The sequence below is a fragment of the Leptonotus elevatus genome, chromosome 14 (genome assembly GCF_054856555.1).
Source record: "Leptonotus elevatus isolate MCC_2025b chromosome 14, RoL_Lele_1.0, whole genome shotgun sequence".
In the NCBI taxonomy this organism is placed as follows: domain Eukaryota; kingdom Metazoa; phylum Chordata; class Actinopteri; order Syngnathiformes; family Syngnathidae; genus Leptonotus; species Leptonotus elevatus.
This window is the reverse complement of record NC_141252.1, coordinates 7,092,921-7,117,568: the sequence shown is the minus strand read 5'-3', so window position 1 is coordinate 7,117,568 and position 24,648 is coordinate 7,092,921. Positions and strand designations below refer to the sequence as shown.

The 24,648-nt window shown below is 39.6% G+C and overlaps 1 protein-coding gene across 2 annotated transcripts in view; it reads left to right on the top strand.

The window, feature by feature from the left end:
* qkia (QKI, KH domain containing, RNA binding a) overlaps positions 1-8,125 on the top strand; it is a 74,883-nt gene extending 66,758 nt beyond the window's left edge. For both annotated transcript variants that reach the window (XM_086094196.1, XM_086094200.1), the window contains exon 8: positions 266-8,125. In XM_086094196.1, the coding sequence (XP_085950322.1) occupies positions 266-282 (17 nt within the window). In that variant the 3' untranslated portion in view covers positions 283-8,125. The remainder of the gene's footprint in view (positions 1-265) is intronic.
* Positions 8,126-24,648: the final 16,523 nt, after the last annotated feature.

Below are 24,648 nucleotides of genomic sequence, written 5' to 3'. Positions count from 1 at the left end.
TTTCTGTTTGTCTGTCCATCTCTTTTGCTTCTATGTTTTGGTTTTGCGGGGCACATGGGGCGCTAAAAACTGTACAAGCAACCGCCGCCGCCGCCGCTTATGGGGTGGCGCTAGCACTGAGGGGGGCGGGGTCCACACATCAGAGAGATTGCATTCATTTTTATTGTTCAAAATGATGTCATTCCAGTCTCTTCCTGCTGACACTAATACCCTTCTATCTTTGTTTTTTCTGTTTGTTTTTGTTTTTGTTCCTAACCACCTATAGCCGCCACCGGCAACTAACATGAACCTTCTGACCTCTGAACTCTTCACCCAATGACGAGCCGCCCCCAGCCTGCCTGCTGATCAGTTAACTGGTAATTTGCCTTTCGCTAGCCTCTCTCTCTCCCAGTGACTAAAGAGAGAGAAAGAAAGAGAAGGGAGGCGCCAACCCTAACACGCCGACAAACAAAAAAAACTTCACACCAACACGAAGTTGTGTACTACTCATTTTTCTTCTGTTCATTGAGTTCCGTTCCCATTCTTTCTCTTTCTTTTTCTTCACCAGTCACATGCCGCGGGTGGGATTGTTTGTGGTGTTAATCATACATGTGCACTGACGTTAAATAGCAATAAGATGCCAACCAGAAAACCCACCCGTCCCCCGTCCCCCCTTCAGCCCCACTATTTTATCACATGTGGACGCCAACCATTTGATTTTAGAATGACAAAAAAAAAAAAAAAAAAAAAGGTGAGGTGGTGTCGGCAGTTGCCACCCCAAAGAAAAAGAAACAGAAGGAAAGAGAACATCAACACTCACCTTAACTTTGTTGAAATTGTCATTACGATTTGTAATTATGACACATTCTGGGTGTGCTGCCCTTTTTGCCCTCGCCCAGCCCCAACCCAACAAAAAGCTTCTCTGTCCTGATTTGTTTTCAAACCGCATGGCTGTAACGATTGCAAACACGGCGCTTTTGGTTTGTTACGTTTTGGGTTGTTTTTTGTTTTGTTACAGTTTGTATGTTTTTTGTTTCTTCTGTTCTCACTTTTATTTTAATTTTTTTATTTTTTGGACTAAATTGACGACAAAATACGCAGGCTGCTAAACCTAAGGCCGGGGATGGGCCTAACTTGGGATGAAGGGTTTACGTATGCGTGTGTGCTTTTATTATTTTTATTTGTAATAGTTGTATTTCTCGAAATACTACAATGAAAGTCGGGTGTTTTGGAGGCTTTTCCCTCCACACGACATCCACGTTACAGTGCCTGATGCATTTAGAACAAACTAGATCTCAATGAGTTTGCTGAGCTGTGATCAAAAAGACAAAAAAAAAAAGAGGAAGAAAAAAAAACCATGTATTACGTGTGCATATTTAGCCAAAGGTTTTTCCGATGATTTTACTACTATTAAGATGAATTATCTGTCGTTATGCATCTGCCTCGCACAGAGGGCCGTTTGAAAAAGTTTGGAAAGGTGTGAATTTGTCGTGCCTGCCTTCAAAGCCAGTCAGTTAGCATTTTTGACTTTATTTTACTTTTCATTGTTTTTATTTTTATTTTTGTTATTCTTATTCCAGAGGAGGGAAAAAAAACACTAAAACAGCTCCTTGGATTATCATGGAAATGAAGGGTCCCACCCACCTTTTGCCAATTTTAATTGTTTTTAAGGATTACTAGTTGGCCATTTTGTGTCCCGCCAACGTGCAAGCGCATCCACAATGTGTCACATCTCTCGTATCTTTTGAGCTCTTTTGTTAAACTCTCTCAAGAACAAAAAAAAATAGGATGTGAAAGCCATGCCTGCCTGTTCAAATTGCTTTATACATACGTCTTATATATATATATATATATATATATAAATATAAATATATATAAAAGTGTACATAACGCCATTGCATATATAAATACATACACAGAAGCGAACAAAAAAAATTGCTAATTTTACAGTACAGGGTGCTGGAGTAGAGGAAAAAATGAATTCTATTTTTGCCAATTTTAGCTTTTGATACTTTGCAGATACAAAATCTGATAATAAAAAAAAAAAAAGACAAAACAAAAAAAAAACAAGTGGGTGAGTACTGTTGGCCTGGACTTGACTGGAACGAAGAGTTTATATAAAAAATAAAAAAAACAGGAAGGAATCAAATAAAAACAAAAAGTGCCTTATCGAGAGTGGTGTCAGTTTTTGCCAGAAGTGTTCCGTAAAAACGAAAAGCCAGCACCCACCCAAGATGGCGCAGAGCGGAGCGTGGCGTTGGCGGCCCGCGTTAACTCTATGCAACCCCAACTAGCTGACTCAGCTAAATATGTGCCATGTTTTTTTTTTGTTGTCTTCCTGAGATTTCTTTTTTCTTTTTACTCGACAGCCCTTTACTCTGCCGTGTGAGCAGGCTTTGATTTTTTGAGATGTTTGAGATTTTGTTTTATTTTTAAGCGTGCGTATGCCGTACTTCCTGTAGGACGAAACGGCGCTGCCGATAGTAGCAACGCGGTCGGATGCATCATGAGCTGAGAAAACGACATTTACGATTTGTTCAAATTCAGCAGCGTTGGTTCAACCAACCGCGATTTGACGACAAATAACCACCGTTGCGTCGTCTAAAAAAAAATTTTGAAACCAATTAATAAAATTGTCGTCGATAGTACGGCGCAGCTGATGTGTCGCGATTCCGTTCATGGCTTTCTCATCGAGCCGAAAAAGGTCAATGAAATTATTTTGTTTTCAGTGTTACTCTTATTATTCTTACTCTTTCTTGTTATTTAGACAATTTGAAATGCAATACAAGTGGAAATGGCTGTACGGCATTTGACAGTATTACGAGAAGTCCCTCCGCAATGTTACGCGCTACATTGTGTGGCCGGGTAACAACCATCAGGTGGTGAAAAGTTGGGGGGAAAAAACAAAAGAAAAAACCGTATTCTCTCTGGCCTGCCTACTATACATGTATGATAATGTAATTAACAGCCATTGTTACAGGTTTATAATGTATTTTTCTAATCTCATTTTATATGTATATCAATCATGTTTCTGAGTGCTTTTTTTATGACCCCACCCGACTCTCCTCCCTTCCGCACCTCCACCGCCCCACCCCCCTCCCCCCTTCACTTTTACACATCGGAAAGTGTTATATTTTGTTTTCATGCCCAGCTTGTTTAACTCATGAGCTACTTTTATTAGTTTCTCTTGTCATAAGTATTTTTACATGCTTGCTATTTAGTTTTACATGGTGTATGCTGTTATTTTTTTTTCTCCTTATTAACCTCTTGGCATTTATTTTAATAAAACATTCTTAGTAAGAATTTTACTAACGCGCTGATATTTTTGTCTTGTGTTTTTAACCAGTCTCATGAATGTATTGACTCTGTCTGGTTCACGGACTAACAGAATTAATTATGACTGGTGACTCGTGGGCACAAACACACACACACACGCACACGGACGTGTTCTCATGAAATTTTTGTAGGAAATCGTACAAAATGATGGATAGCGTGTTACCTTACAATTTTCGAACCCTGTGCTACAGTATAGGGATGTAATCTTTTGCCAGTTGGGCAATTTTTGAATTCAGCTTAAAAAAAAAATTTGTGCAAATCACAAGGAAAAAGTAAACGAGATGAGGAAATTCCGTAAACAATTTGGCCTCCAAATAATTGTACAAAGCAAGACAAAGTGTTTCAGAGTTGGACCTAAAATAACACACACACACACAACCTTACTGAATATTAGGGGTGTGCCCAAAAAAACTGATTCTCATTAGAATCGCGATTCTCATTTAGTACAATTCAGAATCGATCTTAAATGTCCCAAAATCGATTTTATTTCAATTATTTTATACCGTCTTGCCGTCTGTGTGTGCATTTTATTTGGAGCGCTGTTCATGTTATACCAGGTTTGGCCACTTAGGGGCAGTGTGGTTCCACGCGGTCTAATACACTGTTAAGTTGTAGCCACATTAGAGAGTAGAAGGAAAAAGTCACGATTCAGTTATTCCAATAAATAAATAAAAAACAGCATGGAGCCGTTCTTTTGAGTGATAAAAGTGCCGCGAGTAGCGCGCTAATTAGCATTAGCGAGTCAGACTGGAGTAGATCATTACGATTCCTTGCACATCTCTAGACTGAAGCAAAAATCATTGTCAATCAAATCATTTTGAATCAAAAATCCCTCTTGATAGAAAATCGATTCTGAATTGAATCGCAGTCCCAAAAAATCTGATTCAAACTGAATCGTGAGACATTCAAAGATTCCCATCCCTACTGAATATTATTGACAGTTAATCCTCACTGAATGGTAAGTGACCCCCCAAAAAATTTAACACAACAGCAAAAGAAGCCTTTGTCTGAGGATTCTCCCTTTTTTTTCTTTTTTTTTTCAATTTGAAATGTCAAAATGTACCAATTATTCCTCAAATGCCAGCCTTGACGTACAAGATCCTACTAAATTGCCATGAGAACAAGTTTGACTCACAAAGACGACACCAGCACCTAACTGGAAAGTGCACGAGTTGAAACGCGTCCCTCGCTCCTGCTCACGCATTTCTCACCTCTGTGCTCAAAACGTGAAATCTGCTGACACTCTTCATACCTTTTGCCCTCGCCAACAACGCCGCCGCTGTGTCTCCACTTCAGATCGCTCTTCTTGTGTATTTTTTATTTATTTTTTTGTCCTTCTGTGTCTCGCGCAACCTTGGGAGGTGGCAGGACGCTGACTAGCTCCCTCGCTCGCTACTAAATGTCACAAACGCGGCGTAGCCCCAAACCTGAAACGAATAATTCATTTCGCACGTCGCAACAGCCCGTCATCGGTGGCGAAAGTGTTAAAAGGGAGTTTTGTTATGCCGGCAATGCAGCCGTTTCCTGTCCGCCGCTGAACACTTTGCATCGTTCGCATTCTTGATAGCGGGACAGCGAATACCTTTCGGGAGCCTCCCTCTATAATGCTTAAAGCAGATCAGGGGTCAGTAGTGTTTCTGAGATTATTTGGAAATCCAGTTTCCCTTCGGATCAGTCATTTTAGTAGACAAGTCCGGAAAAGACTCAAGAACCCAATGGCGGCAAAAACGCACACAAAATGTGCAGTTTGGTAGACATGTCTAGCTCTAGGGATGTAGCGATCAAAAAAATAAATAATAATAATAATAATAAATCCTCACAATACTGTGTAAAAACTCACGGGATTGCACAAAAAATAATTTACTGGTATGACGGATTTATATGAGATAACTGCTGCAATGGCCAAAACATTCCTAATTAAAATTAAACTGCACTAATAAACTAACCACCAGCGGGTGCTAGAACGACACAAATAGAATACAACCTCGCCTTTGTGCTGCTTTTAATATGGTGACATGACGACAATATTGTGGCAAATTTAATATTGCGATATCATGATAATGCCATTATCGTTACATCCCTGTCAAAAAAAAAAAAGTCAATCTCAGAAGATTTCAAGGGACCATTGCATTCCATTTGTGCCATTTCCAGGGGTCCTTTAAGGACAAACTTGCTCTAGAAAATGTGCCCCCACTGATGGATATGCTAAATTGTAGAAATTGAGGGGTTTTTTTGGGCCTGTGGGCGGAGCATGGCATGATAGCTAGAGCGCTAATCAGCTCCACATAAGGTCAGAGCTTGACCAAAAATAACTCCTGAAGCTCAAATTTTTTTTCCAACTGTGAAGAATCAAATATACAGTATAAACCTAAACGGCTGTCGGTTCAAACAGCAGCGTGGGCCAGTATATGAAGTACTTTGGGATCAAAACGCCCCCCCCCCCCCTTCTTCCTTTATAAAATCCCAATATGGATTCCAGCTAGCTTGTATTTATTGTTGAGTGGACGTTTTTGTTGGTTTCTTTCTTGTCTCAAGCACTGCCAGCGTGTCATTCTACTGCAGCGTCATCCCTGGCTTTTTAATTCTTCCTCCTCCGCCACTCGACATATTGTCACGACACGCACGGGAAGAGATTAACTTCATTATTAATCCTTATTATCATTGCCAGGGACGCCTACACACTTTGTTACCTCATTTTTTCTTTTTGGGTTAAATCCTTACGGCAAAAAAAAAAAGAAAGAAAGAAAAAAAAAGAGAGTGCTCAGTTTGTCCTCTTTAAGCGCACAACAGGGATTAAATGTGTCTAACATCAGCGTTAGCATCTTCTTCATAGGAAATTAAGTGAATTATTAAGAACTCCTGTCAAGACTGGATTAGTGAAAGGAAGCACAAAACCTGCTACTGTTTTTTTTTTTTTAGGTGTCACATTTCCTCAAATAGTGGCTTCACTGTGTGTATATATATATTAGGGGTTTTAGAAAAAAATGGATTTGGCAATATATCGCGATATTACAGCGCATACTTTTCGAATTGATTCGATATGCAGCCGAAGCGATTTTTAAACTTCATTTTTTTTTTATGGGAATATTCAACAAAACGTCTTTCTTAGGGTTAGGATTCACACATTAAGCATGGAAGAATGTTCTATTAATGGAACATTAAGCCTTAATATTTGATTTCAGTGCTGTTCAAACATGAAACCGACTGCAATCTGAATTTCGTGATACGAAACGAATTGCCAGCTACTAAGCAATTCACACCCCAATTTTTTTTAATTTGGGATAAAATAAAATACATTTCTGTCAAGGGCACTACAGACCCATGTTTTACATTACAGCTTAAAAAAAAAATGCTAGTTTGTGTTTTGGTTTGTTAATCAAATGCTAATTTCTACAGAAGCAGAAGAAGAATTGCATCCTAATGGGGGGGGGATTAATGGCATGGATTTTATCTTAGTTAAAAAAAAAACAAGTCATCTCATCGTTTCCCCCAGTGCTTTATAACCCTGGCTTTTCTTGCACCTCATCCGTCACCCCTCTAACCAGCAAGTTTTCCTGAGGAAATCCTGAATGTCTCTCGAGCAAGCAGGCAGAACAGCGCCACCTTTGCATTTCCACTCGGGCTGCAACTCATATTTCAAATGTATTCAACAACAGGACATCGTTGAAAATGTATTTTTATTCAGTTAACTTGTTTGGTCCAGGTTAACATAGCATCCAAATATCTTCAAAAACGTTGATCATTATTTTCCAAAAGTCAAAGTCGACGTTTGCAAATGTCTTATTTTGATTCCACATAAAATCCAGACATTTCCTACTGAGAGGTTGAAATTCCGAAGATTTGGAGCATTTGAAATTCATTTTCGATGAATTCAATCGTTTAGTTGTTGGTTAATCAGCTCGTCGTTACATCCCTCATTTCTATAAATAAATGCCACTATTGGAGGAAATCTTTTCTTTTTGCAGAACCGTGACCTTGAACCATGACCTTGAACGTTAAGCGAGGTTTCCGTCCAGTTGAATGTGAACGCACGTTCGATCCCAGCGTCAAGTTGTCCTCCAAAGCACAAAATGTTGCTGCCTTATTTTGAAATTCTTACAAAAGTGCCTTTTCCGTGATGTTTTTTTTTTTTTGTCGCCAAATACTTTAAGTGCAACTTTTCTCGCCTCTTATCTCATCAAAAGCCTTGATATGATGATGCACTAGGAAATGATCGATTCTCAACTTTGCGCCTTTCTGATTGGACCGGGCTATATCATCATTAGCCAATGGCATCTCGCCCCCTCCACCCCCCGCCGCCGCCGTCTTTTTGTGAAAAGTCTCGAGGCGTTGAGTGTCTTTTTTGCCCTACTAACGTTTCCCATCTGTCCATCTTGACTTGTTTCTGGCTAACAAACATTCCTTCAGTGAGTTCAACGGCAGGTTGGTCACACTCGACAAAAATACACAAAAAAAAGCTACCAAATTGTAAAAAAAAAAAAAGAAAGAAAAGAAAAAATAGCCCCACTGGATTTTTTTCTCGTTATTTCTTCACCGTGTTATGCTTTAAAAGTAGAATTGACTATTATGATATATATTTACTGTAAGTTCCTTATCCGTAGAAGTGGTGCACTAAAATGTGTGATTTTTTTTTTTTTATTTACTTTGTTTTGTGTTGTTTTAACAATAAAGGGCCTCGACTGAGAATTTTGAGGACGTAAATAAACCATGTAATGAAACTTTTTGTTGCTCACGCCAAAAAAAAAAAGTCAAAAGGGAAAAAAATTGTGTGCAATAAAGAACCATGTGTGAGTTTTATCTGACTGCTCAACTTTTTTGTTTTTTGCCTTTTCTGTGATGCCGTGGTGACATTTTGACCTTCAAGGTAAGGTCACTGGAGTGCCTGGAGTTGACATCTGATTAAAGAAGTGCAAGCTAGTAAAGCTACATTTGTATTTTAGCTTCAAAAATGAACCCCCCAAAATTTTCTTAGGCCAAAAACATAGACAACTTATTTGTTTCGTTATGAACGCAGAATCATTAGCAAAATTATTTGAGCTCTGGCCAAAATGGAAAACAAAATTTCATGATGCATGATTTTATTTGCCAGAGATCTTTCATATTGAATCCAGAGGATAATCACCGGCTAATTTAATCAAAATGAAGTTCGTTTTGGCTAAAATGACAAAACACAATTTATAGAAATTTTATTTATTCATAAAAATTACGTTTGATGATCAATGCAATACAGAGATGGTATGCGCTTTATCTTTTTAGTATATTTGTATTTTATTACTGTTAAAGTAGTGAGCAGGTTAATAGTAAACTATTTTACGTGTCAGTTTTGCAGTAAAGTTTAACTGTAAGTGACAAACAACTTTAAGCATTTAAGAATTGTTGGCTACCTATCAAACTGCACCAAAAAAAATAATACTGGGATTAATCTCATTCAAAAAATATATAGCATGCGTAGTAAAGTATTCAAAGTTGTTTTGGGTTATAAAAAAAAGTGGAGATGGGGGAAAAAAAAAAAAAAAGTAGAATACACAAAAATACATTAATAATTCCCAAAGTGGAAATTCAACGTGTCTGGTAGCAAAAACGACATCCATTCATCGTACACAAAATAAGAAAGTAAAAAGCCCCAACACATAACTTCAAAATAACTACCAATAGTACTCAAATGCACAATATCCGTCTGACAAGCCGTCATCCACAACGTGAACAAAAGTATTGAGACAGCAAGCCATTCTACCGACTCGGGGAAGACTTTGGAATTTTCGGGATGAATTTTCGTCAACAAGAAGTCGTCTGGGAGAAACCAAGTAAGCGATCGACACAAAACACTAAATGGGAGAACATCTTTTTCCAAAGTCATATTTATGGCTTTATGGATTTTTCACCTTTTATTTGTTCTTGACCTGGTTAAGGTAAGTCACTTTTTTCAAAGTGAAAATCCTGATATTTTGTAAGGGATGTGTTGTCTTCTTGGTTCACAGTTTATTTCAATGTGATCATTATATTACTGTAGGCTTCTATAAACGTGCTTCTTTCTCACACTTGGTGGGCTTTGATGGCATTTGTGAAATTTGGGGGGGGGGGGAGGTTATTAAGAGATCGGGAAGTCAAGAGGAAGTGATGTCGATGGCGGCTTTGGCCTCCAGGAAGGCGCATCAAAGAAGCATTTGTCGCCAAGCCCAGCTGCGTGTGTGTGCGCGTGCGTGTTTGAAAGGCTGGAGTGGAAGGGTTGCATCAGTGGTGACAGATGAAGCAGCTTCCTGTGGAATGAATGTAGGGCATTCATCACAGTGCAGCTGTTTCTTTCTGGCTTTGTGTGGCGCCGCCATTTGCATGCCAACGCTATTGTGGGCAACTTTTTTTTTTGGGGGGGGGGGGGGTCACAATCAATCAATCAATCAAGCTTTATTTACATAGCTACCTTTCATCAGTGGTGACTGGTGGAGTTTTCTCCACAGGGGGTGTTATATCATAGAAAATATATTTGTGTCACTGAGCCAATAAGAACACAGGCTGCACGCTGTTTACAGACTAATTCAAGATGGCGGAGAGCGGCGAACCTACTGGCATGGATTTCGAACAAAAGTCCAACTGAGCTCACTACAATGTCGTTTTGTGATAGATCGCAATGTTTGGATATTGCTACATTCCTAATATATATTTGATATACATTTTGTAGATCTTACCCGGTCTTTTAAAAAAAGAATTGAGCCGAGACCTTATTAACTCATTCGCTGCCATTGACGGCTAGAGACGTCAAAAATTCATTTGCACTATTTCTATTAGTTTTTTGAAAACCTAGATTTTTTTTATTGTACATTAAGAACAGATATAACATTTGTGATTAATCGTGAGTTAACTATTGAAGTCATGCAATTAATTATAATTTTAAAAAAATTAATCGTCTGATGCCCCTAATTTTTTTATATTTTATTTTTGTTCAATTACTTAATTATTTAAACTCACGATTAATCACAAATTTTATATATGTTCTATATCTACAATAAAAAAAAATCTAGGTTGTGGGAAAAAAAAATTGAAACTATTAGAAATAGTTCAAATGAATTTTTGACGTTTATAGCTGTCAATGGCAGTGAATGAGTTAAAAGCAGCAAAGTGAATGTAACTTAAAACGTTTGAAAAGGTTTTGCGATGACTCGCTTCCATTTTAGCTCCGGTAAATACACCGTTTGATTATCGTTTGTCCTTTAAGTGGCGGCAAACGTTCTTCCTTTTGCTCCCGTAGAAGAAGGAGAAATATTTGGGAACGGAGATCAATGCTAGCGGCTCGTGCGTGTCCACCAGGGACAAAGAGGCCACGGAGGACTTGACCATGTCAGTTCTTATCAACTCGGACTCGACTCCACGTCGCCCGTCAACTCGGTTGTCGGCTGCCGTCATTCGCACCCACTGTGCTGTGGGAAATCACTTCATCAGGCCACAAATGATTTAGTATTTGCTTCAAATGACGCCTCTTAGATGCTAGCGACACGAGAGGGACCAGCTGAATGATTAAATATTTTTTCACTCGATGGCAGAAGGCACAATTTGCCTCCTTATGTTGAAGTTGGCTGTCAAATGAAACATAAAAGCAGACATCGACACAGGGGGGGAAAAAACAAGCACATAGCTTAGCCTAGCTTAACGCTAACGCTAAATAACATAAGTAAATGTTGCAGTGGTAGCCTCAAGGCAAGTTTTGTTTCTCCGAGAGTCACATCAAGAAAAATAAAAGGAAGGAGGTGCCGGTTTGAATTAATTTATTTGACCTTGTTACACACAATAAAACCAATCGAGCAATTAACACATTTGAAGAAAAAAAAAAACTGCTACGTCAAAGCTTTCTGTTAAATGTGATTAGGCAAGTAATTCAGGATTGTTTTATTTATTTTTTTTAATCCAAGTTTTGCGTCCATCTCACTGAACAACCTCATCCAAAGGAAGCGCAATCTGTAGTCAGCTGACGACTCGTGAGTCAACGGACCTGAAATTGAAAATCTTTTGCTCTCCACACAAATTCTGTTGCGATTTTAGCTGTAAATTGATTTGCCTTTTTGCATATCTGCAAAACCTTTATCGATAGTAGTAGCAGCCACCCTCATCACTTTTACCCCCCCCCCCCCCCCCCCCCCATATATTTTTTTTACACCCTCGGCGCTATTTTACTTAACTTGTTTTTTGTTTGTTTTTAAACTGCCACTTTTTTCTACTGGTATGCACGAGAAATGCCCTTTAAGGGGAACGGGGTAACCTATGTGAGACCAGAGTGGATTCGACGCGGAAGTGGCCTTTCCAATGCATGCAGAGCACTTGTTCACTGACCTTCTGGTGGAAGCCAAGAAGCGTGCGTGCGTAATTTAAAGTTGACAGAGCTTGTGTTGTTTGGGAACAAGAAGTCGTCTCGTTTGCTGTGAGCAAGTGATGTTGATCAAATTGTGGCGTTTACACACGTGGGCTGCATTTTCATAATAATGGCAATAAACGTGCATAAATTGACAGCATTTTGAAACATTAAAAGAAGACCGAAAAAGGTCACCATTTTCAAGTGCTTTTTCAAAACGCAGGACGCTGTAGATGAAAAATTATTCAAAAAAAGAAAAGAAAACTGTTTATATGTACCTTTCAAAACACAAGTACTATATTTACTAAAATAAAATACAAATAGAAATTGACCATATCCAAGAATGCAATAATGATATTTTCACTCATTAAAAATTTACATGAAACGGTGTTTGAAAATAGAAAAATAATTAACTAAATATCAATAAATAGGTTTGTGTTGAGTTTTTCAAACCAGCTTAAAAAAATACAGAAAATCAAATATTGAAATAGAAAATTATTAATTAATTAATGTATGTAAATTTCATTCAGAAAAATAAAATGATAAATCTCATAACTAATAATAAAATAATTCAAATGCTACATATTTTTTTTAATAATTCATGAAAAAGACTAAAAGAAGCGATCTCTCTCTCTCTCTCTCTCTCTCTCTCTCTCTCTCTCTCTCTCTCTCTCTCTCTCTCTCTCTTGTTCACTCACACACACACACGGAGTGTTGTAAAAGCCTTGGGCAACATTTGGGCTGCGTTGTGGTATTACTTCAAAGCCATTAAAGTGGAGCCCCGCTAATCTAAATCCAATCATTTGCGTACTTTCCCCTCCCATCGCTGGCATCATGCTTCCGTGTGCTTCCGCGTGAGGCGCAGATTGATGCTGTGTTGTTTGGACAGGGATTATGCCGATCGCGGCGGCTTAGACGAGATGATATAAAGACTCTTAATCAAATTCTAATTAAAAAAAAAAACGAAAAACATCTCCAGTATGCACAGCATCTTTGATCGTAAATCGTATCTCCTTTCTTCCCACTGGCGTCCTCCATTCTTGTGGCCTTAATGGATTGTTATCCGCCTTCAAGCGACAAGCAAAGAACATGTTGAGTGAGTGCGCCGTCTGCGAGGCCTGCGGGTTAACAACGGCAATACAAAGCTTCTTGGCTTCTAAGGACGCTCACTCCATTGTTGTGTACGTTCTATCAGGAGAGACTTGGCGGATGTATTAACCCCCCCACCCCCCCGAAGTATTGTGAATAAGCTTGATTTCCACTTGAAAAGGTAACCCATTATTAAGTAAGCCGGAGAGCAAAGCTTCTGAATATTCCTTCTTAAAAGTCGTTGATTGAATAAACGTAGAAAACATCAATTGACAGGCACTAAACTGCTTAGATTGATGTACGTTTTTCATTTATGACACACACGTACTTTTATTCTGGGAATTATATATATATATATATATATATATATATATATTAGGGGTGTTAGAAAAAATCGATTCGTCAATATTTCGCGATATTACAGCGCGCAAATCTCGAATCAATTTGCTATGCGGCCGAATCGATTTTTAAACTTCAATTTTTTATGGGAATATTCAACAAAACGTCTTACTAGTTAGGATTCACACATTAAACATGGAAGAATGTTATATTAATGGAACATTAAGCCTTAATATTTTATTTCAGTGCTGTTCAAACATGAAACAGACTGCGACCTGTTTGGTAAATGCAGTGGCTCAGTTATAAGCCTCAATTTTCAGATAAATAAATACATTTTCATACAAATCTTACAGTGTACATGTGCAAGTTTACTGATTTGTATTTTCTAAATTTGAGTTGGGGGGAAACAATCGCAATAATCCATTTTTAGATTCGTATCGGGATTAATCGTATCGAATCGCCAGCTACTAGGAAAGTCACACCCCTAATATATATATATATATATACCATTGAAGTTATGCAATTAATTACGATTAAAAAAAAAAGAATCGCCTGACGCCCCTCATTTTTAATCATCTTTTCTCGCTTTTTCTTAATCGCGTCAGGCGAATACTTTTTTTTAATTGTAATTAATTGCATAACTTCAATGGTTAACTCACGATTAATCACACATTTTATATCTGTTCTAAATGTACGATAATTTTTTTCTAGGTTTTCATACTCTTGTTAACAAAAGTGGGGGAAAAAATGTAACTAATAGAAATAGTTCAAATGAATTTTTGACGTCTATAGCCGTCAATGGCAGTGAATGAGTTAAGAATGACTTTAATAATTCTCCCCATTTTAAGAGTTTTATTATTATTATTATTATATATCATACTTTTTTTTCCCACAGTCACTTTGTTCAAACTGTAAAAAATATTTTTCATGCATATTATATTAAATATTTTATTTTTATTTTCTATGACATTTTGATGCCTCGCAAGCAAGAATTGTCTTTTTATTTCGTTTTAAACCGGCAGACTGCTCGCTCTCTTAGTGGCAGTTTAAAAGCTGCATCATGCAGTAAAAAATAAACAAGGTCACAGTAGTTTGCGAAAGGATTCATTAATGAGGGACCCTCAATAAAAGAATGTTGCGTTTGTGTGTGCGCGTGTGCGCTCGAGCCGCTACCTGCTCTCTCCCCGAACAATTAAGACGAGCCTTCCTTACAGTATCTGCACTCCAATTAATTTTCCTACTTGAAGGGGCGAGCGGAGATTCGTGTGCGGGCGCTGATGGAAGATTAGCGTAAACTCAATTAAATATTGATGGCTATAAATAAACACGCTGGTCTGGCGAGCCTCGCCACGCCGCTCCATCACTGCCGCTTATCAACTGGGCAAATGTTGAACTTGGGTGGGGGTGAGAGCAAGGACAACAATTCCAAACGACATGCAAATCAGGTGGATTGCTATGCAGTGATTGACACGTATGAATGTGCATGATTTCTTCTTATCCATCCATCACATCACTGTGTATAAATTTGATATTTTTCACATTGTTTTTCGATATTTGATTATTATTATTTTTTTAGCTTTTTATCCCCCATTTTTATGTTTTAATTATTTTTTTTGCTAGTTTTTCATTTCATTATTTAGCTCTGTTTTAAATTTCTAAACTTCAAATTAATTTTTGGAAAATATTTTCAGATGTTTTTTTCCACCTTTTTTTCTGGTATTATTTTAGAAGATATTTGGGGGGGGGGATATTTGAAAATGTATGCATGTTGCACCCCCCGTTGCACCCCCCCCCCACACAGATTTTTTGAAAATGTTTTCAAAAAGAAGCAAATGCACAGCAATGATGACTAGCGTGGCAAAAAAGTTGATGTAATTTTTATATTTGATTTATTTCTTTATTTCTGATATTTTTTCTGATTTATTTCTGTTTATGTAATGTTTGTACTTTTCTAACTGATTTTTTTAGATGTAGTTTTTGTAATATTCCTAAAGATTTATGCTTAGAGAAAATTATTTATATTTTTTTAATTATTATTTTGTCGTTGGGTCGGGGTTTTTTTTTTTGTATTTGAGCAATTGTGCTAAAACTCTGAAAGGACATTTAAGCCTCTTATCCTCGAGGGCGTGCTGGAGCCTATCCCAGCTACCTGTCTTCAGGCAGTAGGCAGGTTACACCAACCAATCACAGAGCATCGATTATCGTTCATGTTTTGTTTTTTTGAAGGTCTCATTCCAAGTATTGTCTTTATTGGGTTTAGACCGGAATACTGACGTGTTAATGTGCAGGACAGATTTTCCATATTCAGTTTGCCAATACAAACACAGTAAATATTGTACTCAAAACAATGGCAAAGCAAGCAAATCTTCAATAATTGCAAACTTTGCGTTTTGTGCGTGCATTCTACATCGGTAGCGGTCTCTCAATTCAGGCACATAATTGGCCTCAAATTGCAAAAGTAAAACTTTTATGTGGCCATATTGCTCCCATTCCTCTCCGCTCGGGTCTCCTTTTATTTCCCGAGGGAAAAAGCGCACACTGTTTTTAGGAGGGGGGGTGGGGTGGGGGGGATTATTTTATCGAAGGCAAAAGGCAGTGAGCGAAAAGCCTCCTTTCACGGCTCCATAATAGTCTATTCATGAAGGCTCTTGTGCCTTTATTATTTCAAACATTCTGCCAGCACTTACAAGTCCATCCTGTCTCTTTGTGCTGCCATCGTGTGAGGACGCGCTCCATCCACACAAGCTCGAACCCCCCCTCAGGGTATCAGTCAAAGGAATAAGAGGTGTCTTTATCCTGTCGTGGTGGTTTCGGGTCTTCAAGTTACCTCCTGTCAGAAACCAAGCACTCGGTTCTTAGCAAATTGTTACCTGAAGAGTTTCCTTAGTTTTTGTTGTCGACTGAAAAAAAAATCGGGAGACGTCAAAATATGAGACGAGATGAACGTGACAGTTGCCATCTCAAAGTTTTGTCATCTGGATGTGACACACAATTTAGATGATAAAATTAGTCAGAACAAAAATAAATGCTCAGGAGATTCGGCGGGTTTCAAATCTTCCCGATTTAGTCTTTTGTGTCCTTATCTTGCAATGATGAAGGATCTTCCAATCGCTTTCTATAACACTCATTCATTGCCAATTCATTTTTTTTTTTTCAAAATTGACCCGAAGCAAAGTACGGAAGGAATAAAGAAAGCAACAGTACCTATCTGGACATTGTTAGCTAACGAACTGCCAGGATCTCGTTTAGTGGCTCATCTGCTATTGTCGCATCCCAAATGAAGCACTTTGACTTTGCGTCGAGTTGACAAGACGCGGCCGCCTCGGAGGAAAGACAAACGAGCCACGCCAAAGGATTAACAGCTACCTGTCACCCGGGCGGCGTGAGCGCAATCACGATGGAGGAGCTAAATAGCAGCAATCAGCGGAGATGCATCGCCGCTGCCTCCTCCTCTTCCTCCTCTTCCTCCTCTTCGGCGTGCCAAGCGATGCCGCACGCTGCAATTATGCAGGCGTCAGCCTTCTGCGACAGCCACCTCGTAATTTCTCCCCAATTTGGCTGGCGAGGCTTTGAAAGGGCCCGTAATTTGGATCCCTTCAGCTTTATGCTAATGTCTTAGCACTGACGCGCGCAACATTGTGCTAACAGTATACTTTTTTTTTTTTGGATTCAACTCGGGCTGTGCACAAATTGGTTGTGAATCCAAAAGAGATTTTTTGAATTTTAGAATGAGAAACAATCACGCATATTGTCCCGCACTAGTGTCGCAGGAATCATTCAAAGTCATGTGAAGCACATTCTTCAAGGCACATGTATGGGAATGTTTAGCCGGCTAACAAGTATTAGCTTAAATTATTAATTAGGTAGTCGATATAGCCCATCGCGGCTTTGTATCAACGCCTTTGGCATTACTTGGCTGACACAAATTTGAATGCTGGAGCAAATGGACGTACCCTCCCCGATTCGTTTAGCGCAAGCTAGCTGCTACGAAGTTTGCGCTTGGCAAAGGCCAAGATTAAAAAAAAAAAAAAAATGGCCGAATGACAGCTAATATCTCCAAAAACTTGGAAGGCAGCACTTTATATATTAAATGTTCTGGTCAGTTTTGACCTCGGCCAAGAACATTGTCATAATAATTGTCGAATTGTGAAGTACGAATTTAACAGTCAGTCCGATTAGCTTAGCGCTAGCTAGCTGCTACGACAGAACAAGTTTGCGCTTGCAAGGCCAAGATTTTTTTTAAAAATGGCCGAATGACAGCTAATATCTCCAAAAACTTGGAAGGCAGGACTTTATATATTAAATGTTCTGGTCAGTTTTGACCTCGGTCAAGAACATTGTCATAATAATTGTCGAATTGTGAAGTACGAATTTAACAGTCAGTCCGATTAGCTCAGCGCTAGCTAGCTGCTACGACAGAACAAGTTTGCGCTTGCAAGGCCAAGATTAAAAAAAAAAAAATGGCCGAATGACAGCTAATATCTCCAAAAACTTGGAAGGCAGCACTTTATATATGAAATGTTCTGGTCAGTTTTGACCTCAACCAAGAACATTGTAATAATAATTGTCGAATTGTGAAGTATCAGGTGCAGATCTCATGGCTCTGGTCGAGGCACCCTGTGACCTCTTAAGACTTCTACGCCACAATTTTGTACAATATTTTTTACACTATTTGTGTAGAAGTGTCAAGAAAGCAGCACTTTTTTTTTTTTTCTTCAACACATGCTCTTCATTGCTTTGGACTAATTACAGCACGTCAAGCTCAATAGCTCACTGCAGTGTCAACGGCGTCAAGACTCCAGAGGTCAATGCACCATCGGTGCTTTTCCTTCTCCATGTAGCATGACAGAAACGCAGACACGACCATAAGGACATGCTAGAGAGCAACACACACATTCAATGTAAGGGTTTGCTAATGGCTAACCACGTCCTCCTCCTTTCTCCTCCTCACGCCTTTCAAGGACGCGTCAGCTTCCCGTCCGAGCATCACGTTTCGCCACCGCGAGCCACCCGCCTTATTTTTCCCCCGCCGCTCTTTTTAACTGTTAATTCCTGCCTTCCGACGGCCAGGACAGCTTAATTAATCACTGCCCGCCTCTAATGAATTGACCGGGCGGGGTGTTATTGATCCCTGGGGGTAGTCTAATACCCCCTCACCGAGCTCACGGATCAAACGCATAGGGGGAGAGAAGATCAAATATTCCACCTAAAAAGCGAGAGAAGGTTAGCATCAAAGAAGTCTCAGCAAAAAAAGAATTTTTTTTTAAATGTACAGCAGGCGCACCAGGTTCACTCTGGCTTGTGTTACGCACAGAAAATCAAATTCCTCTCAAGCGTTAGATTTCAGCTTCTCTTAAGTCCACGGGACAAGCTTCGCTGGCTCATTAGAGACGATATGGCAATGCCGCCGCCGCCGCCGCCGCCGCCGCTGAGGATGTCGGGGGATTTAAATGGCTTTTGTACGGAAAAAATCATTGTCATTCCCTCACATTCTAGCCACTGCTCCAAGAACAAACACAACGCAGCTCAGTGTTTTGGCTAGCAGCCGTTATGCTAGCAAATGTCATGGTTAGCAACATGCGTTTGAGGGGCCGGCTACAGTATTTTCAAGGGTTAGGGACCCAGCTAAACCGCGAATAGTGGAAAACCCCCAAGAAATTAACGACTTCCTATAAATGTTTAGCTTAATAGATTTTATATACAGTTGTGCCTTGAGATACGAGCACTGTATGGTCGTAGGTGACTCGAGTCACTTCACAACAAGTGGCAGTTTGGTAGATATAATTAATAAATCTTAAAAACAAAAAAAACCAGGATTCAAGTTGTTTATTGTCACTTTCAGTAGAGAATTGCACATTATGCATTTAAAACAACCTTTGCTACCTTAATGCTAACAATATGGGAAACTCCATAGACATGCGGGCTAACAATTAACATGCATGTGACATCGTGTCATCTTTTATCCTTTAAGATATACAGTATATATGAACTGCTTCAAAACATATACAGAGATAATATAGCAATACACACTTCTAATTGAAAACCACATTCCAAACATTTTTTGTTGTTTTTTGAGGGAGATGAAAACGGATAAATGGCATTTCCATCCATTTAAATGGGGAAAGATGGTTTGCGATACAAAGTGTTTTGTGTCACTGACACCGTGCCAGCTGTCAGTCTGCATTATACAAAAGCAGCATGTATCGACGACGGCAAAATGTGCAATCATTATCTCCCCGAGCAGCAAAATACTCATGTGCTTATTAATAAGCCAGAAGGCTTTTTGGCACGACCGGAAGAGGAATTTTTGAAGAGACATTTCCTCAAAGTTCAGGAGTTAAGAACAATAATGCTAAATGCGCTCAAATTGTCCTATCAAGCTCCAAGCAGAATTCTTGTCAGCAGAGTGCTCACTTAAGAGTTGTGAGGATTTACAGGAATCGTTTCACAGGAGCAGAAAAACAAGAATACATGGCTGAAGAGATGTTTGGAGGCAAACAAAAACAAGAAATGACAGCTATAAAAGAGCTGTTTAGCAAGTGAACACTTTTTTTTGTTGTTGTTCGACTTAGTGGCCTAAAAACAAACTCGGTGTAAGAATTTTGACAACCACTCGGCAGAGGAGCTGCATGCTGCTTCATCAAATCTCAAGATAAATATCATATCAAGTGTAGGAGCGTACTCTTGTGTGTTTTCCTGACAATTTGTGTATACTTGGATTTAAGTGGCGTGGTCGCTCTACTTAGCTGATGTGCACAACGCAGAGCATTTTACACAATGGTGTTTCCCGGTGAAGTCTATCCGAACCATGAACCGAATCACTCTCGCGCGCGCACGATCAAATGCTTCTTAACTCGTCTGAATGCCAGAGCGTGACAACCTACCCCCACTTTCCATCCCTCTCTCTCATGGGCACAAGGGAAGGGGGGTTGTGGGGTGGGGGGGGGGGGGCTTATATGCGCAAAGGCTGCATGCCATGTCGCTCACAAGCCTCTGCCACCGCCCCGCTCGTCCGTCTGCGTGCCCGACTGCATTAAACATAAGCAGCTTTACTTGATAGGGCGACATCCAGCTTTAATTACCGTAAAGTCTGCACAACATGTGAGCAAAAGACCACTCGCCTGTGTGTGTGTGTGTGGGGGGGGGGGGGGGGGGGGGTGACGTGGCAAGTATAACGTTCTGTTTCAGATTTTTTATTTCTTTTCCACAGGCCATGATTTCAAAATGTTATTATCTCAGTAGGCACGCATTCTTCCATGACCCTGTGACTTATGTTTCTCCTCGAGGCCCCGCCTTCTTACATGGTCTGTCAATGCAGAAACGGACAATCATTGTTTGTAGATTCAAAATCTATAAATATATGAAGTCAAAATGAAAAATAGTAGGGAAATTGTAATGTTGTGAGGAAAAGTGTCAAGTTCAACACAAAAATACTTGAAATGGATACTTAACCAATTCAGCCATTTTCAGCAGTAACACGTTCAAAAGATTTTGTCTACAATTAATTTGGTAACTTCACTATTTTTCATTAATACCTTTAAAAACACATTTTGCCACTCGCTGTCAACTGAAACGGCTAACGACTAATCACAGCTCACACCTGTGTTCTGGATTTGGTCATGTGACTTTAGCAAACGAAACCATGATTGGTCGTTACCGTTTCCTTAGCACGCTTGATGTCGTTTTCCGTAAAAGTATTGATTATACATGAAAATATTATATTCTTACTGCTGAAAATAACTAAATGAGTCCGGTATCCTTTTTAGCTTTTGTTGTTGTGAAATTTGCTTTCCCCACACATTGCGCAAGAATATAATAAGAACTAATTGTTCCTTGTATTGCCCCCAAACTTAAATTCAGCAAACTGTTTCGGACCAAACAACTTCCTAGCTAACTAATATTCTTGCAAACTTGCCATAAATGCCGGTAATTTATTTATATATATATATATATCTTTTTTTTTACTACTACTACACACATTAGCACTCGTGGCTTTGTGTTTCTCCACCGAGTGTCCTCGAAAACCCCGAACGAATGGAGTTAAGAAGAGCGACTTGACCACATTGTAATTGCTGAAAGGATGTCACAGTGCCGTGCCATAAATTAATTAGCCTAAAGCGCTTAGAGAAAAGTCGCCGTAATGGCTTCCACTGGAGGAAAAAGCCAGCGGACGGAGGTGAGCTCTCCTGAGGGTTCAAACTTGATGAACAGAAAGTCGCTTCGTTGTGGTGACAATCAAAGAAGAATGAATTTTAAACCTTTAACGACGTTCGCGTCTTCCGCTTAAATCATTGAATATGGCCACTTTTGACACTTTGGTTTATTCAAACATCAGAATGTTGCCTTCACTGGCGCACTATATCAAGATCAAAATTCTGGTGAGACTTTATTAGCTAGTACCATTTACAAAAAAATATATTTTTGAAACAGGATGCTTCTCCTGACCATCATATCCTTGGAATCACCCGTTAGTCTATTTTTTTTAATTGTACGAATTGTGTCATAAAAGTTCCGGGACTGGTGTCGCGAAAGGATTCTTAGCTTGATGTTGTCCATTTATTGAAAGTCGACAGCGTGGGGATCCTGGAAGAAGCCTTTTGAGACTCCAAAATGAAAATGTGCCGTCTCCAAAGTGGCGGACTAAGATTTTGCTGCAGATGGACGGACGGACGCTGTGAAAAGAAAGCCAATCACAAGGAGGAGAATTGCACCGAGCACCTCACAACTGAACGTGGGATCAAGAAGACTCGAAATGGAAAGCAGGCTTCCCACAAAGGCTGCAGCTCATCAATAACTTGGACATGATGGGAAATGACTCCCCTCGACCCGACTTCCTCTCCACCTGTTTCTGGGTAAACTTTCACATGTGGCGCAAGCTAAAGAAATGTTCCATTTTGAAACAAATGTCATGTACGTAAACTCCTCTTGTCCAAATGTGATTTGTATCCGCGCCGTCTTCTTGTTACGAGTCTGCTGATTGATGGCTGCGTGCTCGTAGCGCAGGCACATGCTTGCAATTCAACTGCGGGGCTGCCGGTCAAAGTGAGCGCAGCTCGTCAACGAGAAACGCGCGCATTTCAAAACCATTAACGACGACATCGGAGCGAGCTACTTGCATACGTGCATTGAGGCAATATCATGACATCATTGATCCCCTGGCCCACATGATCTCATTGGTAAAAAAAAAGAAAAAGAGAGGCAGTATTTCAGAAGCAAAATGTGCTTTGTCTAAGAAAACAAAAGTTATTTGTGATTTCTGGAGGAAAAAAATGGAAAAAGTTCTTCAGTTGCCTTTTTCTTCATTTAATAATTGTATTATGTTGAATTTGCAAACAATATGCTTTCATTACAACAACAGGTGTGGAGCTAGGGTGTTGTGGCTAGGCGAGTAACAAAAGCCCAGCATATACAGTAAAGGGAAAAAAGTGCAAAATTACAAGAAAATGTCATTTTTGAGAATAATAATATTAATTTTAAAAGAAAAAAAGTCATTTAAAAAAAAAAAAGTATTTTTCGGGATTATCATGATAAACGTATAGCAAATTTAGAGGAGTAGTCGCAATATATATTTTTTCTTATTTGCTGACAGCGCAATATTATTCATTCGGCAGCCTTCCAGAGTCAACATGTCATCATCAGGGCTCTCTTTGTGTGTGTGTGTGTGTGTGTGTGTGTGTGTGTGTGTGTGTGTGTGTGTGTGTGTGTGTGTGTGTGTGTGTGTGTGTGTGTGTGTGTGTGTGTGTGTGTGTGTGTATGCGTGTGTGTGTGCGCGCTCTTTAATTCACCTGAAACCTGTTATAAATCCATGACCCTTCACCTTAACCGGATATTTCAGAGTCCTGCTAGAGTCATGAAGTTGTCAGGAGACCAGAGGAAGGATCAAAGGAAAGAAAGATGTAGTCACAATATTACAATCATTTGTGAGCATAAAATGGAGTTTTCATTTGATGAAAATATCATATCATAGTTTTAATTATATTATTTTAATTTTATGGGAATTAAGTCACAAGAAGAAGAAAAAAATCGGTGGTTGATAATAATGTCAATGATATGGTGATTATAATATTCTACAGTATATATAGATGCTAAGATGGCGGCAAAGCACTGCTTTTATTACTTTGATCTAAACACATGAACAGCAAACAATTGAGTAGACAGCAAAATCTGATCTCACATTTTTGGCTTCTTCCTTTTTTTCTTTTTTTTTTAAAGACACGTTTATCGATCCCCGTCATTATTGAGCCCCTCGCAGCCCCTCGCAGCGGGCTTCCTTTTCTTTTAAAGGATGCAAAAAACACACAGCGGCTTCTCTTGGGTATTCAGTGCAGTGAATTTTCTCCCGACAAGTTCTCGACCCCGGTCCTCCCCGAGGTTTCGCTCCACCGCCATCGCCACGTCTCGCTCGAAAATGTCTCTATTTTCACCTCGTGTTCCCCCACTCGACACGTTTGTCCTCGCAAATCAATGCGAGGACGCTTTTCTCTTTTTTCAGCAAAACGGCCAATATTGTTTTTTGTTTGGTTTTCTTGTTTTTTTTCCCCCCCTTTTCTTCTTTGTGCCCTCCCTCGTCACCTACACACAAAGCAAAATTCAATATGAATGGCTGTGATTATTGCAAGGACGGAAGAAGAAAGAGAAGGTGAGGCAGGGCAAAGCACACACACACACACACACACAAGCCCTCTAATGTTCCACAGATAACTGCAGCGGCTCCTTTTCAGACTCGTCTCCATGCCGTCGCTAACCTGTCAATAAAACGATATATATATATTTTTTAACTGCCTTAAATAAGCAGGCAGGAGACCTCCCGAGGGCAAGCGCTTTTTCACCTTACAGTCGGCATCACTCACTGATTATTTGAGTCCAATGACGTTTAAGGTAGTTTAGTTCAGCAATGACTCGGAGGCAAGAAGGGAAATGGTGCGAGGGAGACAATAAAAAGCAATCGGTCGTTACAGGCCGGAGAAAACGTCAAGGAGAAAGAAGCGCACTGGAAACGGTATCTCGTTTTTAGTTGAGAACAATTTCTGAATGAGGACATTTTGCCGGAGATTCATCCAGAGGCGAAGTGAGGGTCGCGTCGAAGTCAAACGAGGTCACGCCATTACATTCCGCAGACTTTGTACAAAGCGGCCTCAAAAGTTGTGCAATTTGGAGTCGGGCGAAAAATCTTCCAGAATAATATGCTCCAAACTGCCGTCATTTCTGACCTCAAAAGGACTTCATTTCTACCAGCATCAAAGGATTTACTTTGCAGATAATTTGGATTTTAATTTTATTCGATAGCGCAGCCATGACGCATCCAGGAGGAACCCAAGAACTGCAGGCCTCCCTTGCCTCAGTTACAAGGAACTACCGTAACAACAAGTTTGCTTCATATGATTTATTTGGTATGAGATTCATTTTTCACAAATCATTTCTGGTTTAAGGCATTTTGTAGGAACTTTCTTTGTACACACGCCGCCGTTGTTGTTGTTGTTCGCGCTGCAACGCATTCAGTGCATAGTGACGTGAAATGGCGGGCGGCTCTCTGCCGAGCAATGCGAAACGGCTCTCCGTCGCGTTCC